At 42.1% G+C, this 20,300-nt stretch overlaps 3 protein-coding genes across 6 annotated transcripts in view; 1 reads left to right on the top strand and 2 right to left on the bottom strand.

Annotated features, from left to right (window-relative positions):
- dock5 (dedicator of cytokinesis 5) overlaps nt 1-7,229 on the top strand; it is a 36,129-nt gene extending 28,900 nt beyond the window's left edge. Inside the window, exons 45-51 of one of the 3 annotated variants that reach the window (XM_086207242.1) lie at nt 3,184-3,267; nt 3,356-3,493; nt 3,725-3,897; nt 4,147-4,270; nt 4,384-4,543; nt 4,740-4,858; nt 4,984-7,229. In XM_086207242.1, the coding sequence (XP_086063368.1) occupies nt 3,184-3,267; nt 3,356-3,493; nt 3,725-3,897; nt 4,147-4,270; nt 4,384-4,543; nt 4,740-4,858; nt 4,984-5,085 (900 nt within the window). In that variant the 3' untranslated portion in view covers nt 5,086-7,229. Of the gene's footprint in view, nt 1-3,183; nt 3,268-3,355; nt 3,494-3,724; nt 3,898-4,125; nt 4,271-4,383; nt 4,544-4,739; nt 4,859-4,983 lie in introns of those variants that run through there. The other 2 variants (XM_086207241.1, XR_015116632.1) reach the window with 2 other exon arrangements.
- Nucleotides 7,230-9,300: 2,071 nt separating this feature from the next.
- tas2r202 (taste receptor, type 2, member 202) lies at nt 9,301-10,278 on the bottom strand. Its single transcript, XM_086205477.1, has one exon. It carries the CDS (start codon nt 10,276-10,278, stop codon nt 9,301-9,303), a length of 978 nt encoding a protein of 325 aa, XP_086061603.1.
- Nucleotides 10,279-14,442: 4,164 nt separating this feature from the next.
- Nucleotides 14,443-19,806, bottom strand: vsig8b (V-set and immunoglobulin domain containing 8b). 2 transcript variants are annotated; one of them, XM_086205475.1, is made up of 8 exons: nt 19,579-19,715; nt 19,344-19,423; nt 17,782-17,942; nt 17,471-17,669; nt 17,072-17,224; nt 16,831-16,953; nt 16,509-16,647; nt 14,443-15,398 (listed from the first exon to the last, which is right to left on the bottom strand). In XM_086205475.1, exons 2-8 carry the CDS (start codon nt 19,393-19,395, stop codon nt 15,149-15,151), a joined length of 1,077 nt encoding a protein of 358 aa, XP_086061601.1. In that variant the 5' UTR covers nt 19,396-19,423; nt 19,579-19,715; the 3' UTR covers nt 14,443-15,148. The 2 variants fall into 2 exon arrangements, with proteins under 2 accessions (XP_086061601.1, XP_086061602.1); XM_086205476.1 differs by lacking the exon at nt 19,579-19,715 and adding an exon at nt 19,718-19,806 and having other exon boundaries at nt 14,444-15,398.
- Nucleotides 19,807-20,300: the final 494 nt, after the last annotated feature.

Genomic DNA, 20,300 nt, shown 5'->3' with positions numbered 1-20,300 from the left:
AACCAGTTCTTCCCTGGTCAGATTTTTTTTTTTTTCCCCCTCCATGAACTCACATATTTGAGCTGCTTTTAAACATTGTGGAAAGACGTGTGGATCCTAATCCAGCAATGCTGGTCGGATTCACGGATGAGGGTGAAGGGATCTGACTCTGATCTTGGGTCCAGCTGATAACCTCGACACTGCTTCCGTGTAGACAGAGTAACAAACACACGTACAATCCTCTCAGCCTGTATGAAAGATGCATTTGTTTTTTTAAAAAAAAGAATCAATTTTCTCTGAAAGGAACAAATTTGTCCTCTTTCGTCGAGCCTTTTTAGACCTTTTCCACAAACCAACCTACCTCACTGAAGCTATTTGACATCTATATTTGATCTCAATTTGAAATAAAATGCAAAGCTGTCTCCTTATTTAGAGTGAAAGCTCTCTGTGGTGAGGACTGTTTGCACTACGTCTTTGAAAGGTATGAAAAAGAAAAATTATAAAAGGGGCTGTCATCCATACAGACAGGTGACAAATTAAAGGAAAATCCAACATAAAGTGTCTTAGTGAAGTGTCAAGCTGCCTGATCAGCTTGGCAACACCTTAGGATAGAGACTACAAGATTTTGGACTCTAGTGGAGGAGTCGAACATTCATGTTGACGATGTTTCTTCCTCGAGTCTTATTAACATCAGTCTTTTGGACACACAACAGAAGGAATACTCGAGACCTCGTTTTTCTCTTGGTTTGAAGATTGATTTATTATACTGTGAGGTTGTTTGATTAGTCATCACAACTGTATTTGATTTAATTTCGTACCCTCCCTGCTTATTAATAGCTCTCTGATCCATAATCACCTGTCTGCTACAGTTTTCTGCCACTTTCCATTGTAACGCTGCTTCGCAGCGATGTGGACTTCTTTAAACAATTTTCAAACAAAGACCTTTTAGCGCTGGATAAAGTGGCCCCCATTAAAACCAGATCGCTGACTTAGATTAAGCCCAGCACATAGATAAATGACAATATCTGTTCTCTTAAGAGACTGTCGGCAGAGTTGAATGTCTTTGGAAATCAACCAATCTACCTTCATTTAGATTTTAAATTTCATCACTTTTTAAACCCTTTCATCGCTGTGATGCCTGAGCTAATAGTACACTGACAGTAATGATGTTACTCCTGCCTCACCTGTGGATTGTCTTGTCTGTGGGTACGATTAATGAGATAAGATCAACCATTTAGCCCTTATCTCCTCCTCCTATCTTGGGCTCTCCTCTGCTTACAAGCCTGCAGTTTTTCTCCAATAACTCTCGCGAACCTCATGAACCTAGTTAATCGAATGGAAAGTTTCCTCTCGCCCTCTTGACACCTTACCACAATCTCTGTGTAAAGTGTCATTGGCTCGATTGCTTCTATTCTCCATAATCAACAACTCCTTGCTATCTGCTCGTGTCCCTGCTCAAACCAAATGAGCTGTTATTCAATCACCCCTAAGAAAATCAAACCTTGATCCTCAGCAGCCCCAAAATTACAGGCTCATTTCCTCGTTGCCTTCACAAGATGCGGTTGCTAAGCAGCTCATGACTGCTTCAGAAGAGCATCGTGTAATTGATAAGTTTCAGTCTGGTTCCTGTTGATTGGGCTCATAAACAGCTTTTGTCAGACTCTGGGATGATACATATTGATAGGAGGTGACACAGCTGAATGTTCCATCTTTGTGCTGTTCTGCGGTTCAGTTGCTGGATCTGCACTGCAGGTGGGTGTCTCTGGGCCGCTTCTTACCCAGTTTCAGCTCCTCATCTAACCCAAGCTGCAGGTCTTTGTCCAGGTTTCCATTAGAGTGTTAAAAGGGCATGTCCTTCACTGCTACACTAATGAGATTAAAATATACACCTTTTTAAACCTCAGCTCGTACTGTCTGAATTGTATTCCTGCCTACGCAGTCTAAAAATGGATTTCCTCCCAATTGCAGACAAGCAGAAATCCACAGTTCTGCTCCTCCCAGTCTTGTCCCTGAGATGAGGGTCTGGATTCTTTTCAGTTCAATCCTCTATCAGTAATTCAATTGTCAATATGGACCAGGGTCTGGCTCTGGACCAGTGTGTCACTGGGCTGATTGGTTCTCATTTTTAGGCCTCCACGGCAGCAAAGGAATCGTATTTCAAAGGGAATCGCATCAAGTTTGCCACAGTTGGACTGATGAACGAACGATTTTGATTTTGAGTGTCGCGGTGACTGCGCTATAACCGTAGGATTAAAACATTAACGCTAACTTATTTTTGCTCAAATCTCCCCATAACATTTAACAAGGAACTGGTGTCTTTATCAAAAATGTCAAAGGTCATCATCATACTCTGCACAAAACTTTTTTGGGCATTAATCAATGCAATTTCTGTAAATCCTTCAGGGAATAATGGGTGAGATTTTTGCAACAAAAAAGTCATTCGATACCTCTGTTTTATATTCTGTTAAAGTCTGCACTCTCCACAGTAGACTGAATTATACAAGGCTGCCCAACCGTTGATGTAAAGCATCAACTGGACTAGTTTGCAAAGGCAGACCAACATTGTAAACCTCAGATACATTTGTGTCTCAAGTACAGATGGAAATAATCTCAACTAAAGTCCTATGATTAGCGTTCGGTATTTTCCTTAATCTCGACTCAACAGTCTTCCACATGAGGACACTGAGCAGTTGGCTTGAGATCCACTTGCTTAGACTTCCTTTTTTTTAATGTTCAATTTCCTTTGTGATGTCTCTGCTCTCTAAAGGTGCTATATAAATAATAACATGCATATGATTCACATCATTTTCATGCTCATCAAATCATTCAGTGACCCATCTGTTCATTATGGAAGCATCATTATGTTTCTACACTCATTTATTCATTTTTTCAGGCTTGTCCTGACTACGCATATAAACATGACTCTCTTGTCTGTGTCAAAAAATAAATCAATTCCACGTCCATCTAGGTTATAGGTTTTCCTTATGTCTGCACTACAAGTATTTTTAACTGTGTGTTTTAACTTTGAAACTTCCAATAAAATGAGTTGTAAAGATAAAAAAAAATCAGTTCCGAGTGGCCTCAAGCCTGTTTTAATCCCTAGGTAGCTGCTGTGGAAACATATTCAGCGTTACTTGCAGCTATATTGTACACAGTATTTTTTAATGCGCTTCACATTTTTCATCCGCTTTTCATCCTCTGTAGGCGTTCTTTACAGACACCTACATCCAAGAGCACCCAGATGACCACGAGCGCATCGAGGTCCTTAAACACCTCATCGCCCTGCAGGTAAATCCTTCCACCATCGTAGTCATTCACGCTGACCTTAGAGCAGAACATGCTTTGTGATATTTTAAGTGCTCGTCTCTTCCTCTAGATCCCTCTCTTGGCAGATGGGATTCGCATCCACGGGGAGAAGACGACAGAGCAGCTGAAGCCCCTACACAACCGTCTGGTTACTTGCTTCCAAGACCTTCGGGAGAAAGTGGAGAAGCATTATGGCGTCATAACCTTGGTGTGTTGCCAACTGCAAACTCAATTTAATGTAAGAGGGTGCCAACTTAAGCTATTGGCCCTCTTGCCTTCCTATCAAACTCTTCTCATTCATAGCGGAGTCTACATTATATTAGTGCAGGCCCATAAATCTCCCTTTAGCCAGTCCATTGCGACCTGTGTTTTGTCTGTCATTGTGCTCCTCCCCTGCCAAGATTCCCTGATGATGCTTAATCCCATTTGTGTGTCCCAGCCGTGCTCTCTCACTGAGAGGAAGAAGAGTCGCGTGGGCTCGGTGGTGATGCCCTACATCCTGTCCTCCACACTGCGTCGCATGTCCACTGTCTCAACCCTCTCCAACGCCTCCTCAGGCCTCTCCAGCGGCTCCGCGTCCTCAGATGGACCCTCCTGCATTTCTTCCCAAGAGTCGGTTCCTGCATCCTCTCCCTGCTTTCTTTGCCTCTGTCACGCTGTTTCTAGTTTTGTGCTCCTGTGTTGTAGTCACTATCAAGACTGCTATTTTAATAGCCAGTTTGGTTTTGTTTTTTTACCTCAAATTCAAAATTAAGCTTAGCCTAAATCAAATGCACCGTATGTCTTTGTGGTTGTTCATATTTCTGTGTCTCTTTCTCTGCCCCCATCATTCACAACCAGTTCCTTGTTGTCCCGTCCCAGTGATCGCAGGACCTCGGTTTTGTGCCGCTCAGAGGAGGACAATCGGATTGCTAGAAAGAACAGGAAAGAATGGAGTGTGAGCAAATCCCAGGTCCTGCTGGAGAGGCAGTCGGATGTAGATGAGGTGAGCTGTTATTATGTACCTGTCTTGGAGAAAATATTATCTTATTCAGTTGTGAACAGGGAGTAGCATCTCTGCTTTACATGGAGATGTATCTGTGTGTGGTTTTCTTCCAGACTCCTCCAGAGAAGCATCAGAGGCCCAAAAGTTTGCAGTTAGGAGACCGCCGTCTCACCCTCTCCCTGTTCCACGGTGTTTCATCACAGCTCAGCCTATCTAACCCTCTCAGCCCTCTACCTGGCTCTCCACACACACCTCGCACGCCGCGCAGCTCAAGTATGTACCAAAGAAACTCTTAGCACCGCATGTCATCATTCTCTTCTTACTAATATGCTTCACACACAGAAAAGAGGGACTATGCTAACGTTGTGTGAGCAATTTCTGGTCTGTAGTACCAATCAGGTCACACACACATGCATATTCACTGATGGATGCAGTATGAAATGCTTTTTCCCCCTCTATTCTGTGGCAGGTTTTTCATCTCTTCTCAGTGACAACGATGTCAATAGCATTTACACACCAGGGACCCCCCCTCCAATGCCTCCAAAGAAACACCCGCACGAGATTGACAACGTCGGGTTCTCTTCAGAGGTGCAGTCGCTCAGAGAAATTAGCAAACCCTCGCTATTGCATATTTAATGTCACGTAAATGTTAAGATATTCTTTTTTCATTTTGAAGTTCTAACATGAACTCCATTCTCTCATTTTTTTCGCAGTTCACTCCTCCGCTACCGATGAAAATTGAAAGTAAGCCTCCTCCGCCGCCTCCCAAAACACGCAAGTCCATGTTCCCGTCATACGAGCACAGCCCCCAGTAAAGCTACGCCCACACACACACACACGCCTTTAAGTTTGTAGTTCTCTGATTTGGCCGTGATGAAGCGTGGTTACAGATGCAGGACCGTCTACGTGGGATGTACGTAGGCTCTCTGGTGGTACAAGTTACTATCTGATGCAAGTCACTAATAATTCCGAGCAGTTTCTTTGTTGTGGAGTTGTGTTTATAAGCCTGGAGGAAGAATATGTGCAGTGTCGTAAGAGAGCAGTTTATGGTACTAAAATGGATGTATGAATTTTGGGTACAAAAGGTCACTGCATCCTTTGATTTAGATGCTGTGTTTGTTTTTTAGTTGACGAAATAGATTTTTTTTTCAAAAAGAAAAAAAAATCACTATCACTAGCAGGGAAAAGGAATGACCAACACTCCAATGTAATATTTTGTTTTCATTTGCTGCAGTGGCACTGGATGACTGATCTTGCCCCAAGCTGTTTACTAGTATTCCATATCTGAACAGGAAAAGCTGTTTTAGACACTTTTTAAATGTCGCATTGATCAAGAGCAGGGAGTACAATGTACAGAATTGATATGTGTTGATATGTACTTGTTTTGTGTCCGATGGCGGTGTTCAGTAACGTGATCAAACACCATTTTTTTCCAAACCACAATGTTTCAAAGACACTGGATGTTATTAGTGAATGTGATTATGAAATTGTTGTTTTGCTTGTTTATGTCATTGATCCGATTACTGTAACTGATGCTTCCAAACATCATCTTGTTGATGTTGGGGATAGCTTTTACTTAAAGGAATAGTTTGACATTTGATGAAATAAACATATTTGCCGTCCAGGAGTTGGATGAGAAGATTGATGCCGTTGTAAAATGGAGCTAGTTAGCATAGCTTAGTGTAAAGACTAAACGCAAAGAGAAAGATCCTCTGCTCTGTTTAAAAGCACACCTACCAACACCTCTGAAGCTTAATAGCAAAACTATGCTAGCTGCTGACTCTTGTTTACAGTTTTCATGTTAAGCAAAGTGTGCAGATATGGAGAGAAACTAGACTCATAGTGGTCACAAATTTATATTGGATGAAAAAGAAAATGTAAGACAATTATTGTGGGACCTCTAAAATGCGCCTTTCATTTCTCACTCTAACGAAGCAAATTTGGAAAGGCAGAGTGTGTTTGTGGATCTGTCTGGTGCTGGAGACCGCGAAGACCCTCAGAACTCCACATGCGAGTGTAACCCGATCTGTGACTATCAGGCGATCCGTGTACGCACTTTTAACCATCTGTAAATAAACACGAGAGAAGGTCACACGTATTTGTTTACATTATACATACTACACACAGGAAGTATTTCAAAAGTGAAAATGATCAGATCTGGAAAGTGTAAAATGCAAAATACTGATAATTAGTCAAGTTGGTATATGTGCATTTCTGTTTGGCTCATGTTTGAGTGTTGATCAGATGATGCATTTGTTACCCCCCAATCTGCAAGAATCACGTTATATTGCATTTGAGGACCATTGTGAGTTGATTTTCTCCATAAACCGGCTCCTCGCTGTATCGACATATTTTACATCCATTAAAGAGGATCTGTGTTCTTTATGAGTCGATCAGTGTGTCTGCAAAAATATCCAACTATTCCTTCAAAGTACCCTAAACACTGTATGGTACAAGCATGGATGCCTTTGAAGTTCACTTTGGTTTTATATTTCAGGTGTTGGTTTCATTCTAGAAATTTAAATTATTGCTGTTAATTGAATTTGAATATTTCAGCTGTTTTGCACATCCAGTGTGTACAGAGATGGTTTATTTTTATGCTGCATGAATGTAGTCATATTTCAACATATTGCTTTGTTGTGCACTGCCAAATTTATGCATGCACGCTCCTTAACTAAATCAAATTTAATCATTAATTAAGTTGTCAGTATTTGTAGAATATTTTTTTAGGTTTTTAATTGTTTTACAAGGCATTGTTTTTCTCTGTTGTTTGCATTTCCCAACAGGGATCAAATTTTATACAAATATTGCCTCAAGAGATATGATATGAGTTGTATGTACATACTGTATACATACATACATAGACATATATATGTATATATATATATGTCTATGTATGTATATATAATATGAATAAATGCTGTTGTTGCTTGAACAGAAATAAAAACTTGTTGAAAGACCTGTGAACTTTTGTTTTTGTGGCATTATTATTTTAGGTCCTTTCAATCGACATAATAAAAGGAGATGACTCACTCCAGTTAAAAAACATCAAACAATGTGATGTGAAACTGATGGTTTATGTATTTAGAGTGTGTGTGTGCAAATCTTGGCAGACAACTTCAGGAGGTGAGGAGCCCTTCTGTGGGGAGGAGGTCTGCAGGGAGGAGTTTCGGAGATGTTTATCAGAGTTATGCGATGGGTGCTAATCTTGATCGCTAATGGCCGCCTCCGCCCTGCATGATAGTGAGGTGCAGGATATCACTCTCCCTCTGAGTTCAGCAATAACTATTTAAAGTGATGTTCTCTCATGTGAGAAGAGCAACGCTGCAACTGCCAGGTGTAGTTGGATGCTCTAAAGTGTTACCATGGAAACCCCCTCCATGGTTCAGGCATGTTTGTGCTGTGAAGAATCTGAAGACATCAATCACGAGGCTTGTTCCTTTCATTTACATCACTGACATCCACAACTTCCTCTCGGCTGACAAGTGAGTGACATCGAGTCTGAACTTTGTGTTGTGGAGTCCCAGGTCAAACACACACATGCGCACACACAAACATGCACATACACACATATACACAGAGATGTAATTATACTGAGATACACGTGATAGAATGCAGTTTAAAGCTGTTGCATTGCATAAATATGTACAGATGGTTTATTATCATTTCCAAACAAAGAACTTAAAATGGAAATTTATTCTATATTTGTTTTTTCAAGTGTTTATTGGTCATATTTATCATTTTTGAGCTCTTTGTGCCTGTCATGCTTAAATTGATTCCCTCCAACAGAGAGAGACAGACAGGAAGATGGAAGCGGAGGCCTTGCTGGGATTTGACTCCCCTGCATCAAAGCAAAATATGCTAGTTCTTACTTTGTCCATTGAGTTGCTGGAGGGATCCCGAGCGTGTGTGTTGAGTGGGATTAGCCTCACTATTGTATCTGCTTTGAACCTCACTAGGTGGTGCCAGAGGGTGTGAACTATTGGAGTATAGCTGAGAGATCCGCTAGTCTTATTTTTTTAAATATATAAACCTTTCTCCTTCTATTTACCCAGGGTAGGTTCGATTGCACTTTTCAGGAACACCCAGTTTCACACCCACACACACACTCATAGTTACACCTGGGAACTGCTGAGGGCAGACAGACACACACTCCTGCAGCGGACCAGTGAGCAACCACACAACCAACTCGCAGCATTTAGATCTGCTTCTCCCTGCGCAGTTTAGTTTATGATTACTGTTGCTGCCCCTGTGTGTGTGTGTGTGTGTGTGTGTATGTTCAGCTGAAACCATCTGCAACCTGAGGGAAAACTCTTAAATCCTTTGTGTGAGAAAGAATCCAGGTTGTGGGTAGTTTCTTATTTTATTAATATGCTCTGTACTCTCACCACAGTTACATGTATTTTTTAAGCTTCTTAGATGAGTACAGACCTCCATCATGTCTGGCAGCCATGCTTGTGCGTCTGTCTCATGAGCCTGACTATTATTTGTTGTATTGAAATATTAACATTCATAGGTACAGTCTGATGAGCATGTGATTTAAATGGTGTGCTTGTTACCTGGCAGCTGTGATCTGTGCAGTTCTAGCTCTGCTTTCACTGGCTAAGACAGTTAAAAAAGCTGCTTTGAAACAATGTTATTAAAGCAATACTTTACCAAAAAAGTGCACTTTGCCTTTAGAGTTCTCACAAACAGGCGTCTTTCGTTCGTAATGACTTCTTTTTTTTTTACCCCTGCATTTCTCCTGTTTGACTCCAGAATTCAGAAAGAGCCAGTTTTATGTATTTAGCTTGAAGCTAATGGTGACTGACGGCTAACAGCAAAACAGCAAACTGCTGGTAAAATGTCTGTTAAATCTCAAGCACATAATCCAGTACAAGGCATTACTTCCAAAAACACTTTAATTTTATCTGGCTTTTTTCCTGTGTCCTGGAGTCACATGGAAGGGAGGACTTTGGAAACTGCTAGAATAAATGATCACTAATCAGGTGTGTCTCAGGTGTTGAGTTTAGCACAATCTATCACAATTTTTACTTGACTTTTGCAGAAGCACTGCAACAGTTGGCCTTTTGCTGGGGCACTTTCAGACAGGAAAAACACAGATATTCATCCAAGAAGATATTAAATTCACAAATCAGTGCTTTCCAAAGGGTTTTCTTCCCGAGGATCAGCACCATGGCGGTGGCAGTCGTGTAGACGGAAGTGAAGAAGAAGGTGAGCACGATGGCGTTCTCCTTGTACACTGCTATCTTATAGTTTACATACAGGTCGACCACAAGGAAGATGAGGAAGACGGCCACCAGAGACAGAGCCATCTGGATCACTCTCATCTGAGAGCCCAGCTTGGGGCAATGGGTGCCATTGGTGCTGGCTTTCATGTGGCGGAGATGGATGGCCAAGTGGATGGAGATGGAGATGCAGCATTTCATCATGAACATCCCCGGTACTACATCAGCCAGGAGCAGATAGATGGCTTCGTAAATGCGACCGGAGTGTGTGTCGGGCATTATAACCCCGCAGTCTCTGTTGGCTTGGGTGTAATTGGCTGGGTGGAACATCACAATCATTGGCATGCAGGTTCCCAAGCCACTCAGGGGGATGAGGAAAAGCACTAATGTCATGTGCTTGAGGATGGTGGCCTGAATGTGTGTGTAGCAGCGATTGGGTGTGTTCACCAGTTTGGTGCTGAAATAGAAGGTGAGAAAACTGCTGTCCCACATGATAGTGAACTTCAGGCTGAAGATCAGGAGCAGCATCACAGTGTACGTCATTTGGAGGATTCGACACTTATTATCAAACTCATCCATGGACATCCAGAAGTAGCAGACGAGCTGGTGAGCCATGCTGGCCGCAGACAACGCCACGATGATGGTTTCACTTGGGCTCCACTGCTTCCTCTGCCTGTAGTTCCGCAGACTCATCAAGAAGATGTAGAGGTTAAAGAAGATGGTGGTGACAGCCAGCAGACCTGTCATTACCCATAGGGCCATTTTATTAGCCCCGAACATAACGGCACAGCTGCAGTGCAAACATTTACAAGGAAAAGTTCATATCTATGTACTGTATGAAGTACTCGACTGCCTGTGTGGGGTTTTGAAGTGTTTCACTTTTTGCTGCATTCAAAGGGATGACAAGAATTATGCACACACACTCTGATTCTTCATTTCGTCTTCGGAATGGAATCCGTCACAGCTTGTCAAAAGGCCTGGAGGAGAAACTCACACATTTAGCTTTTTGAAACGTAAAACAGATTGAAATAACATTTTGAATCTCCCTTAGTCGTTAAAAATACACATGTTAAAGTAATACTTCACCCCTACTGTGTATTTTGCCACGCAAGTACTCACAAATAGGTACCTTGAACTCACAAAGTTCTTTTTTCCCCCCAATTCTTTGTGAATTCAAGATAACAAAAAGAGCTAGCAACCTATATTTAGACCGGAGTTACTGGCACCCTTCTCAACCAACAGCAGCGGAACTGTCCAAAGACATCTGTTTACAAACCCTTAAGAGAATCAGCCAATATTATCCACATCTCCTGGATCCAGGCACGATGCTCGGTGATCCACAAACCCTTTGTCGCTATCACCAATGAGTGTAAAGGTTCAACTGAATGCGCCAGCTGGTCACGCTTGGCACGACAGTGAACAAGCAATAAATTACAGTGAAGTATTGAGCATAGGAGGAGAGAGCAGACATGGATTATACCGGACGATACACTTGAGGGTTTGTAAACTGATTTTTTTTTTGGACGCTTTTGTTGTTGTTAGCTGTCAGAAGCCATTAACTTCAAGCTAAATATACACAGCTGCGTCTCTCTACATTGTGGAGCCTCAAAGAAGTGACGCAGCAGTAAACTTGTCTTTGTGAATCCAGAGCTCCTACTTGGAAGTACTTGAAAGTCAAAATGGAATTTTTTTGTGTGAAGTATTGCTTTAAATCTGCAACTTGGTTATCAATGCAAAATGCAGAAGCTGAGATTAAAGTATGAAAGCAATTAGGCTTGAAAAAAAATATTTTTACCTCAGACCAAGGTCCCAAGGGGTGGACTGTTTTTTTTTGTTTTTTTGTTTTTTTTTCTGAATCCCACTCAAGGTTTCTGCTTTCACTCTTTGTTTGCAAACTCACAAAATGTCAGATTCAATACCTTTGGCTGAAGCCGAAGGATCCTTTGTTTTATTTATCCGAGTGTTAATCCTCACCTGGAGTTGTCTGCAGAACGCGCACAGCAAGGTGAAGTTGTTGGATTGAAGTGTTCCTTTACCGCGACTTATGTGTGTGTATATATATATATATATATATATATGTATGTATTTATAGGTATGATGATTTGCATCAGTTGTGGCCACAGGTGCTGTATTTGCATTCAAAAAGGGGGACAGGACACAGAGGCATTACCAAAATCCGGTGGCTTTTACTGTATGTCGACCAGCGCAGCATGACAGACCTCAATCTACCAGACTCCCCATGCAAACTAGATATTCCTGCTGTCCTACCACATATTTACAAACACCAGACTGACACGCGCGCACACACACACACGCACACACACACACACACACACACACGACCGCACGCACACATGCACACACACATGCACACACACACACACACACACACACACACACGACCGCACTCACACACGCACACACACACACACACACACACACACACACACGACCGCACTCACACACGCACACACACACACCTCTTTACCTGATAAGAAAGGCAAATAACCTCTGAATCACCTTGAGGAATAGCCCTGTTAATGCAGCACATTATTATTGAAGCCTGTCCTGCAGGCAAAGCTTCTACAATCTTCAGTTTGGATGCTTGTTCTACGCACGACTACTGAACCAAAACAAAGCTGGTTCGGTTACATAAGCAGTTAATATTCTCATGCACACGTTTCCTTGTGAACAGCACCTTAACTTGATATGCTGCATAATAGGGAGGCTAATTTCTGATAACAATCCAAGTCCAAATTTCATCAGCCATTTTTTTTTTTTAAAAAGAGAGAGGAAAAAAACCCCTTTGAATGTGAAAGCACAGTGGAAGTCTTTGCTTCTAATGATTAAAGTGCCAGGGCTTCTAAATTGCTGCCCTCTAAGAAAGTTGTTATTAGAGGAGATTGTAGTTTCTGATTGAGGATTCCACACAAGTATTTGCAATTAATTACTGTATCTATTTTTCATGCTTGGTTCAAAGACCGGGCTTGTGTGTTTGTGTGTGTGTGTGTGTGTGTGTGTGTGTGTGTGTGCGTGCGTGCGTGCATGTGCAGGCACATAAAAACAGTCCTCATTCCCTCTGATGTGTGTTTCTTGGGATGTTTAAACTGAGCAAACAGAAGGACTGAGACATTAATATGTACTTACAGAAGTTAAGTTTTCAATTTGCCTTCACGCAGAGCAAACAAGTCACAAAATCAAACACACCACAGGCAAATAGTACAACAACATGGCTCTTACGGGTGTTTGAGCGTGTGTGTAACCAGCAAATGGCAGTGCTGCTGCTGGTTAGTTTCCAAGTCACCTCAAAATACTTTGTTGCTCTTGTATCCATTGATTGTGCCTGTCACAGTGACCTTTGACCACCAAAACCATTTCAGTTCATCCTGGGGTGTCAGTGGACGTTGGTGCCATATTTTCAAGAAATTTCCTTCGGGTATTTCTGAAACATGGAGTTAACTGGGATGAGATGGACAAACAACCTGAAAATGTTCTGTCTCTGAGCCTCGGCTGGCTTTTACAGGTTCCGGTGCAACTGTGGAGGAGTGTAACTATGTAAACCTAAATTTACCCAAGCACTGTTCTGAAGTCCAAAGATGAAGAACAATTTACTTTTTGAATCTCTATTTCTGTTCTCTTATTAAAAGATAGAGAACAAATAAACACATAAGAAGTACAGCAAGTAAAACACGGGCGCAAGAGAACCACAGGACGACGAGACACACTAAACAGATACAAACTATCAGAGCAACAAATTGCAAAAAATTAAGATCCAAAAATATATTCATAATTATGTAAGCATGTGTGAGGGTTCTTTTTTTTTTAACTTAAGTTGTTCTTTTCATGCCAGTTTTTGCTTCCACTACACCCCAGAGGGAGTTTTGACATCACTCTCTGACAGCTTCAGTCATCTGTTACTTTTCATTTTCAGGATTTCATAAAGCACAGACGCACACAATTTACAGGAAAATCCTGAATAAATGTGTAGGAATATAGCAAATGTAGATAATGAACGGAGGGATCACAGGCAAAGGCGATACTTTTAACATCGACTACCTGAGGGGTAAATCTCTAAGATGCCATTTCTTGTTGCTTCGGGTGGAAAAATGTCAATGTCAAACATCAAACTAAAGAGGTTTAAGAGACAAGTGACGTCTAAGCACATTTTCATAAATTGTTTTTCATTTTATGAAACACATTTTTGTGTATGTGTTTTTTTTAAAGAAATGTTCCAGTTGCAGATTAAACCCCATGTTTTTGAATTAATTTTTTATATTGTTTAAATAGTTTTTAATTGGTATTGACAGAAGCATTGTTCAGTGTCAAAGTCAAGGGATTGTGAACGTCCGATGGGGTTGGATGAGAACAAGAGAACAGAAGAGAAGGGAAATGATGTGACTCATGTGCTTCAGTTTTACAAATTAAACTGATTCGTGCAAATTATTTTATTGTTAGGAATTATGAAAATACGTATTAAAAAGCAGTCGGATTAGAATAATTCAAAAAGAGCTATACCAAAAACAAAGGGACACTTCTACATGAACATCTTTCACTTCCAGTATTTTGAATATATTTTCATAATTACATTACATTTTGGTATTGGTGCTTTTACTGACAGATGATGTGAATACATCTTCCACCACAGCTGCCCTAAAGTGGTGCAGATCTGAATTTATTTGCAGATCTAGCAACCCTCCCTCCTTCCAGCAGCTCTTATTAATTCAACATACGCCGCTCAAAAAGGGGATCGGGCTAATACAAGGCACTTTGAAGGGAGGAGGGGCCGCAGGCGGACTGCTGACTGCCTGCTTACAGTACCAGCGGGGGGTTTAGTGCATCAGATATTTGCCATTAGACCAACAGCTAGTTAACTAGTTGTGCTGCAAGAAACTGTAGGAACTCAGCACACCAGGCCATGCTGCAACAGTACGCTGCGTAAATGAAATTTTGTAAGGAGGACCAGAGGGAAAAAACTGCCATCAGAACTGCAGATTTAGATCAGGCTGTAGCAGAGCTCTTTGTTTGGCACCATTTTTCATCTTATAGCATCTCCAAGCTCACTGACTTAGTTGTTTTGAATGACCTATTCCTGAGTCTCAACACACAACATCTGATTTCATTATGACGATTGCAAAAGTGTGATTTTTTTTGTTTTTTTGGAGGGAATTGACAGATTTAGTATCCTGGGAGCATCTTTCAGATGTTGTCCTAGTACGTTTTGTCATAACAGAAAAGCGTCAAGAACTAAAATATGCAGTGCTGACACCACATTCAGAGTGAGGAAACCATGTGTAGGATTTGCACTGTACTCTTCTCTTTGTCGCTTAAAAAGAATTTTATTGTACAGAAGCGAGTACATTCATCATAGAAAAGGAAACAAAATACCATCTGCTATATACATTTGACATACAGTTTGTTAAATGCTCGCCTTGACTCAGAGAAGCGTGTTTTCTCCCCTGTTGTGCAATATAGACATTTTGTTACAGTGCATCAGCAAACATTCAACATTTGTCCAGACGCTGAGTGCTAATAATGCATCAGTATCCCCAAGATACTGTGAGGCACCATTGGAGCACAGTCCTTATTTTACACTGGCATTAAAAGAAGTCTCGTGTGCTTGCTCTAAAAAGTCCATCCTGCATATGAAATGCTACACAGGGTATCCGTAGCGATGGTCATATTTCAGAGGGGTGAGCCGACTCCCTTCAGCGGTTGGCTGTGATGTCATGTTGCTCCTCCCTGAGAGGATGAAGCTGCCTCCAGACTCGCTGGGCAGATGTTTCCTCACCGAGCTGTAGTGCACACCATGGTGGGTGCGGTAGCCCAAGACTGAGCGGAGGCTGGAGTGCCTGCTGGAGTGCCTGCTGGAGGGTCGGCTCTCCGGAGCCTGGACGTCCTCCCTGAGGAAACAGATCCTAGTCAGATTATCATCTCTTCCAAGGAGGTTTTCAGTTGTGTTTGTCAGCAGGATTATGCTAAACCCGTGTGGACGATTTTCAGCAAAATTGGTGGAGTGTTTGAGAATGAGCCACAGAGGTACCCAGTACATGTAGCAGATTACTCATAGGGCCAGCTGGAGGGAGGAGAGGGTCAACCAGATCCATGTTAAATAAGATCAGAATCTTCCTAAAATCTTGGTGAAGGGAAGACTGAGTTTATGTTACACTGTGTAACTGGAGCAAGGCGGCGAATTTTGATTCTTCACCATTGAACACGGAACTGTTGTAACTGGACTCCTCAAGGCCAGATCCTATCTGAGCTTGATATAACTGATGAAATTCCAATCCTGAATACATCTACGGGCTGCATTTAGTCACAGCACTACCTAGTGGCCACATGAAGTATGCCTGATGTAACAAATTGACAAACTGGCAACATGAAAATGGAGAAAAAGGCATGAGGTCCTGGAAATTACTCACCCTATTAGGCAAATCTCACCCAGTGTTGTTTTGAATTATTCAATTTCATGACCAAAGGATCACTTCATTGGTGCTAGTTGACTTTTAACTTATATCATGATAAGATCCAACTATACTCTAATATAACTATACTATAGATCGTGTTTCTGCTGGCAGGCTTCTCTCAAACGATGGCAGGAACTTGTAAATCTTAAAAAGGCTGACAGTGACTGGCTCAGTATGCATTACCACGGTAACAGGGCCCTCCATGAGTCAGGGACCTGGCTGATCCAGTTTACTGTAGGATTCTCCTCATTCTCAGAGAGATCTCAAATCTAACTTGTTTTTCAAGAAGGTAGATGTCCTCTGAGACTTCCACAGGATTTTCTCTTCCAGAACCAAGGTGTGTGGTCACTGTTCAGTTCTACACTATATATCATCATATACATATATCAAGTGTCTTCTCTAGCGCCGAGGCCTGCTCAGCGCTGCTTACAGCTTCAATCCCATGACCGTGCCAGGGGCCGAAAAGTTCCCGTGGTGCACACATGTACCCCCTGAGTGCTTTCTTGCTTCAAATGGAATGTTTCCTTCTTAGCTTTGACACTGTACCTTAACTCATTTGCAACCTCCTTCTCATAGCGCCGCTTGTGGCAGCAGCAGATGAGCAGCCAAATGAGCAGCAGGAGGAGGAGGAGCAGCAGCAGAGCGCCTATCACCGCCCCAACGATGATGCCCACTTTATTGGTAGCTGGAGGAAGGAACATGGTGCTCAGAGGTCAAACAAGTTGGGGTTTCCTTCCGTACAGTCCTGAATGCCACCATTAATCAGAAGCTTACAGAGTGGAGCAGTTAACAAACCAGACATATAAAATGTTCCTTGAGGGTATACAGTAGAAAAATGCATTACTTAGGAATTAGAAATGAGGCTTACGGTTGTATGCATGCAGTGCATATCTACAGTGGGCTTTGCCGACAGCATTTACCGCCTCACACATGTAAGTTCCAACATTGCTGTCTGTATGGTTCATTATCAAGAGCTCCCCAGTCTGTGGGTCTGAGTAAAAAAAAAAACCCAGAACATTCAGTTAGAGGACATTACAGAAATACAACTTCCACTAAGGTTTTACGTCTCCTCATAGAAAGGCCTTTTTTCTGCGGAGCTGCAGCCTTACCTTGGACTGCATTGGGGGGCATTGCACCTCCACTATCTCTCCTCCACACGTAAGTGAGAGGAGTGGATCCCTGGGAGGATTTGCAGCGGAGTGAAACTGTGCTGCCTTTCTCCTCACCGCCTTCAACCCAACATTTGGGCACAGATGGAGGAACTAGAGAAAGACGATGAGTTTAAGGTAATGCTTTACTATGGTGGTTCATCACAGGGGAGGAGAAAGAAACAATCAGACTGGAGAGGGGAGCGAGAGAGCGAGAGAGAGAGAGAGAGAGAGAGAGAGAAGAGTGATAACTGAACGAGAGAGTGGAAAAGACATAAGAAACATTCCATGTGAATGAGCACAACGTTTAAAAGAAGAGCATGAACAGGTTGTACCAGTTCAGAGAGTGTTTCTCCTCACCCATCACCACCAGAGTGACTTTCCTTGAGTCCACACCCGGTGCCTTCTTGACTTTACACTGGTAGGTGGCTTTATCTGAGACCCTCACATCAGCGATAGAGATGGAAGCGTCGCCCAGCTTGGGGTCAGCTACAAAGTTGAGCCGATTGGAGAGGGCGGGGTCATAGTGGTGTATCTGGCCTCCTGTATATGTTAAGATCTGAGATGCAGAAATTGTACTGAGTGACGACACAAGCAGGTTTTTCCACCAACAGAGCCTGAAGCTGAGAGGCAACCCCCGACTCTAGCATGTCTGTAGGCATTCCACCTACCAATTTATCTTTCTGCGTCATATCCGGGCTGAGGTTGGACCACTCGATGTCCAGCTCTCCGGTGTCTTGGGGCCCGGGGGTGAACGTACATCCAAGAATGACATTCTCTCCTGTGGGCTTTTGGATAGTCTGTGGCCCCGTGGACGTCACCTGCATCCCTTCTGTGAAGCAAACGAGTCTGGTTTGTCCGTCCTGTGATATGCAGTTCTCCAGCTTTACGATGTGTGTAATCCAAAAGAAAATTATCATACATTCTCCCTCTTTAAATGTATGAATATTTTTCCCACTTAATGGCATTCAAGCTGTGGGCCAGTGCCTCTAAACAGAGAAGAGCGCTGATCTGAAACTAATTGGCCTTTTTAGTCAAACTAAGGATCTCTTCAAACCGCAGTAAAAGGAATATTTTTTGTGTGAAAAGTATTTACACATTGATTTAAAGCGCTCCCGGCTCATTAATTGTCAGGAATATATTGATAAAAGATCAAAGCTGAAGCTATCACTTATGGTTTTTAATTACACCTCAACATTTTATGGAAAGAACTAAATGCTCATCAGCATTATTGAGCTGATCATTTATCTTGGTAATGTCATCCAACCTCTCGAGCTTTTCACCATGTCCCATTTAGGTGTTTAACCTTCACTAAATATTTTAATGGACCATGTTGATGAATCCAAGCTGCCTCACTTTTGATACCATTCGCCATTTAATCTACTCTGAAAGCACTGTGACAAAAATAAAAATAAAGTCAGACTTGTTTATAAAAGCGTTTGAATGGCAGATGCAATCAGGGGAGTTTGGAATAAAAAAAAGTTCAAATTAGTCAAATTAGACCCCCCCCAACCACCACCCTTGAGCAAAATGCTTTGATCTGAGGAGGACGTGTTAGCACAGAGACAGCTAACTCGCTGGTGGAGTCAGTCACTAAACTTACCAACAAATATTCAAATCCTCAGACTCTGATATCATTTTCTTTATAGTTTACAACTGGGAAGCTAGAAGAAGAACTTCAAAAATCAATCAAACAGCTGGTATATTGAAGTGGTGAAGATTTAAGAGGATTTTGTGGATAAGAGTCTTGCGTGTAATCTCTGCTTCTGACTTTTCACTTTGCTGCCTGCATGCATTTCTTTTAAATCTTACACCTGTTTTTATGTTCAGACAATAAAAACTCCACAGGGAAGAATAAAGTCTCTGACTTTAGAGAAGTAAACAGCAGTACAAGGAGCATGAGGAGAGGGTAAGAATGCTATGCAGGCTACCTGTCAGCCACACACATTACATGGATCACTGCACATCAGCAATGGCATTCGCCCAGTGACATTACCGTCAGATCATTTGCTGTAAAAGCACGTCACACTGGCCGCTCTTTATGCTCAAATCACAGAACCGACTGACAGAACCCCAAGGAAATAGATTCATCAATACCCTTTAAATGAAATGTGAAGCTTGCTATCATATATTCTGTACTTTTTACATAATCGGTCTTGTCTGGCTTCAAGTGCGGCATTTATATTAAAAAAAAAAACCCTGCAGAGCTTTAAAGAACAAAAATCTGACTCACCTGTCTTCAGCAGCAGTGTTACCAGAAAAAGCCCAGCCACCTTCAGCCTCATGCTTGTGAACGCAGAACAAACCTGGGAGCTACAGTGAGAGGACAAGATCCTTTTGAGAACGCTTTCACATCAGAGAACTCCCAGAATTTCGGAATCCTTGATATTTCTCGTCATCTGCTTCCTGCTGCAGCTGTTTATATGCCTCATGTTAGAAATAATTATTATTTACAAGCAGGTTTTTACCTCTTTTCTCAACAGCTCAGGGGCAGAATGAATGTAAAGCAAGCAGAGGTAAAAGAAACTCAAGTCTCAAGTCCACACTACCAAGAAAATTAACAGCTGCCGTGTGTTCAAAGAGGAAAAAGTGATAGCTGGAACCTACCTTTCAGTGAAGAGATAATCCAGCGTGTGTGTGTGTGTGTGTGTGTGTGTGTGTGTGTGTGTGTGTGTGTGTGTGTGTGTGTGTGTGTGTGTTGAGGCCTGCCAGTGTTGCAGTACTGGTGAAGCTTGCTCATTCAGTTCTCAGGTGAAACTTAGCAGCAGTAACTAATGCCACACCCTCTCTGTCCATAGTGCACCTTTTGGCCACTCCCAGACTCGGGAATGCTCATTGGTCTGTGTTTTGTTTTTTGTTTTTTGCTTTGATTAGTTTGTTGTTTTTTAAATTTAATCATTCAACTGGATTTGATTATTGCAGGTTCATTTATTTGTTTTTCAAAGGAATTTCAGTTTTTATTTTCTCTCAATTTTGTAAAGAATGTAATGTAATGTAAAGAATTTATTAATATATATTTCATGAGGGGTGTCACGGTGGTGCAGTGGTCAGCACTGCAAGAGGGTTCCAGGTTCGAGCCCCGTCTCCAGCACGGCATCTCGCTATGTGGAGTCTCCATGTTCTCCCTGTGCCTGCATGGGTTCTCTCTGGTACTCCAGCTTCCTCCCACAGTCCAAAGACATCAAGAGGG

This window comes from Aulostomus chinensis, chromosome 6 (genome assembly GCF_037954235.1).
Source record: "Aulostomus chinensis isolate RoL2024-O1b breed Wild chromosome 6, RoL_Achi_v1.0, whole genome shotgun sequence".
Taxonomy (NCBI): Eukaryota; Metazoa; Chordata; class Actinopteri; order Syngnathiformes; family Aulostomidae; genus Aulostomus; species Aulostomus chinensis.
Note: the sequence above shows the minus strand (reverse complement) of the source record. Positions and strands in the feature narration are given on the sequence as shown.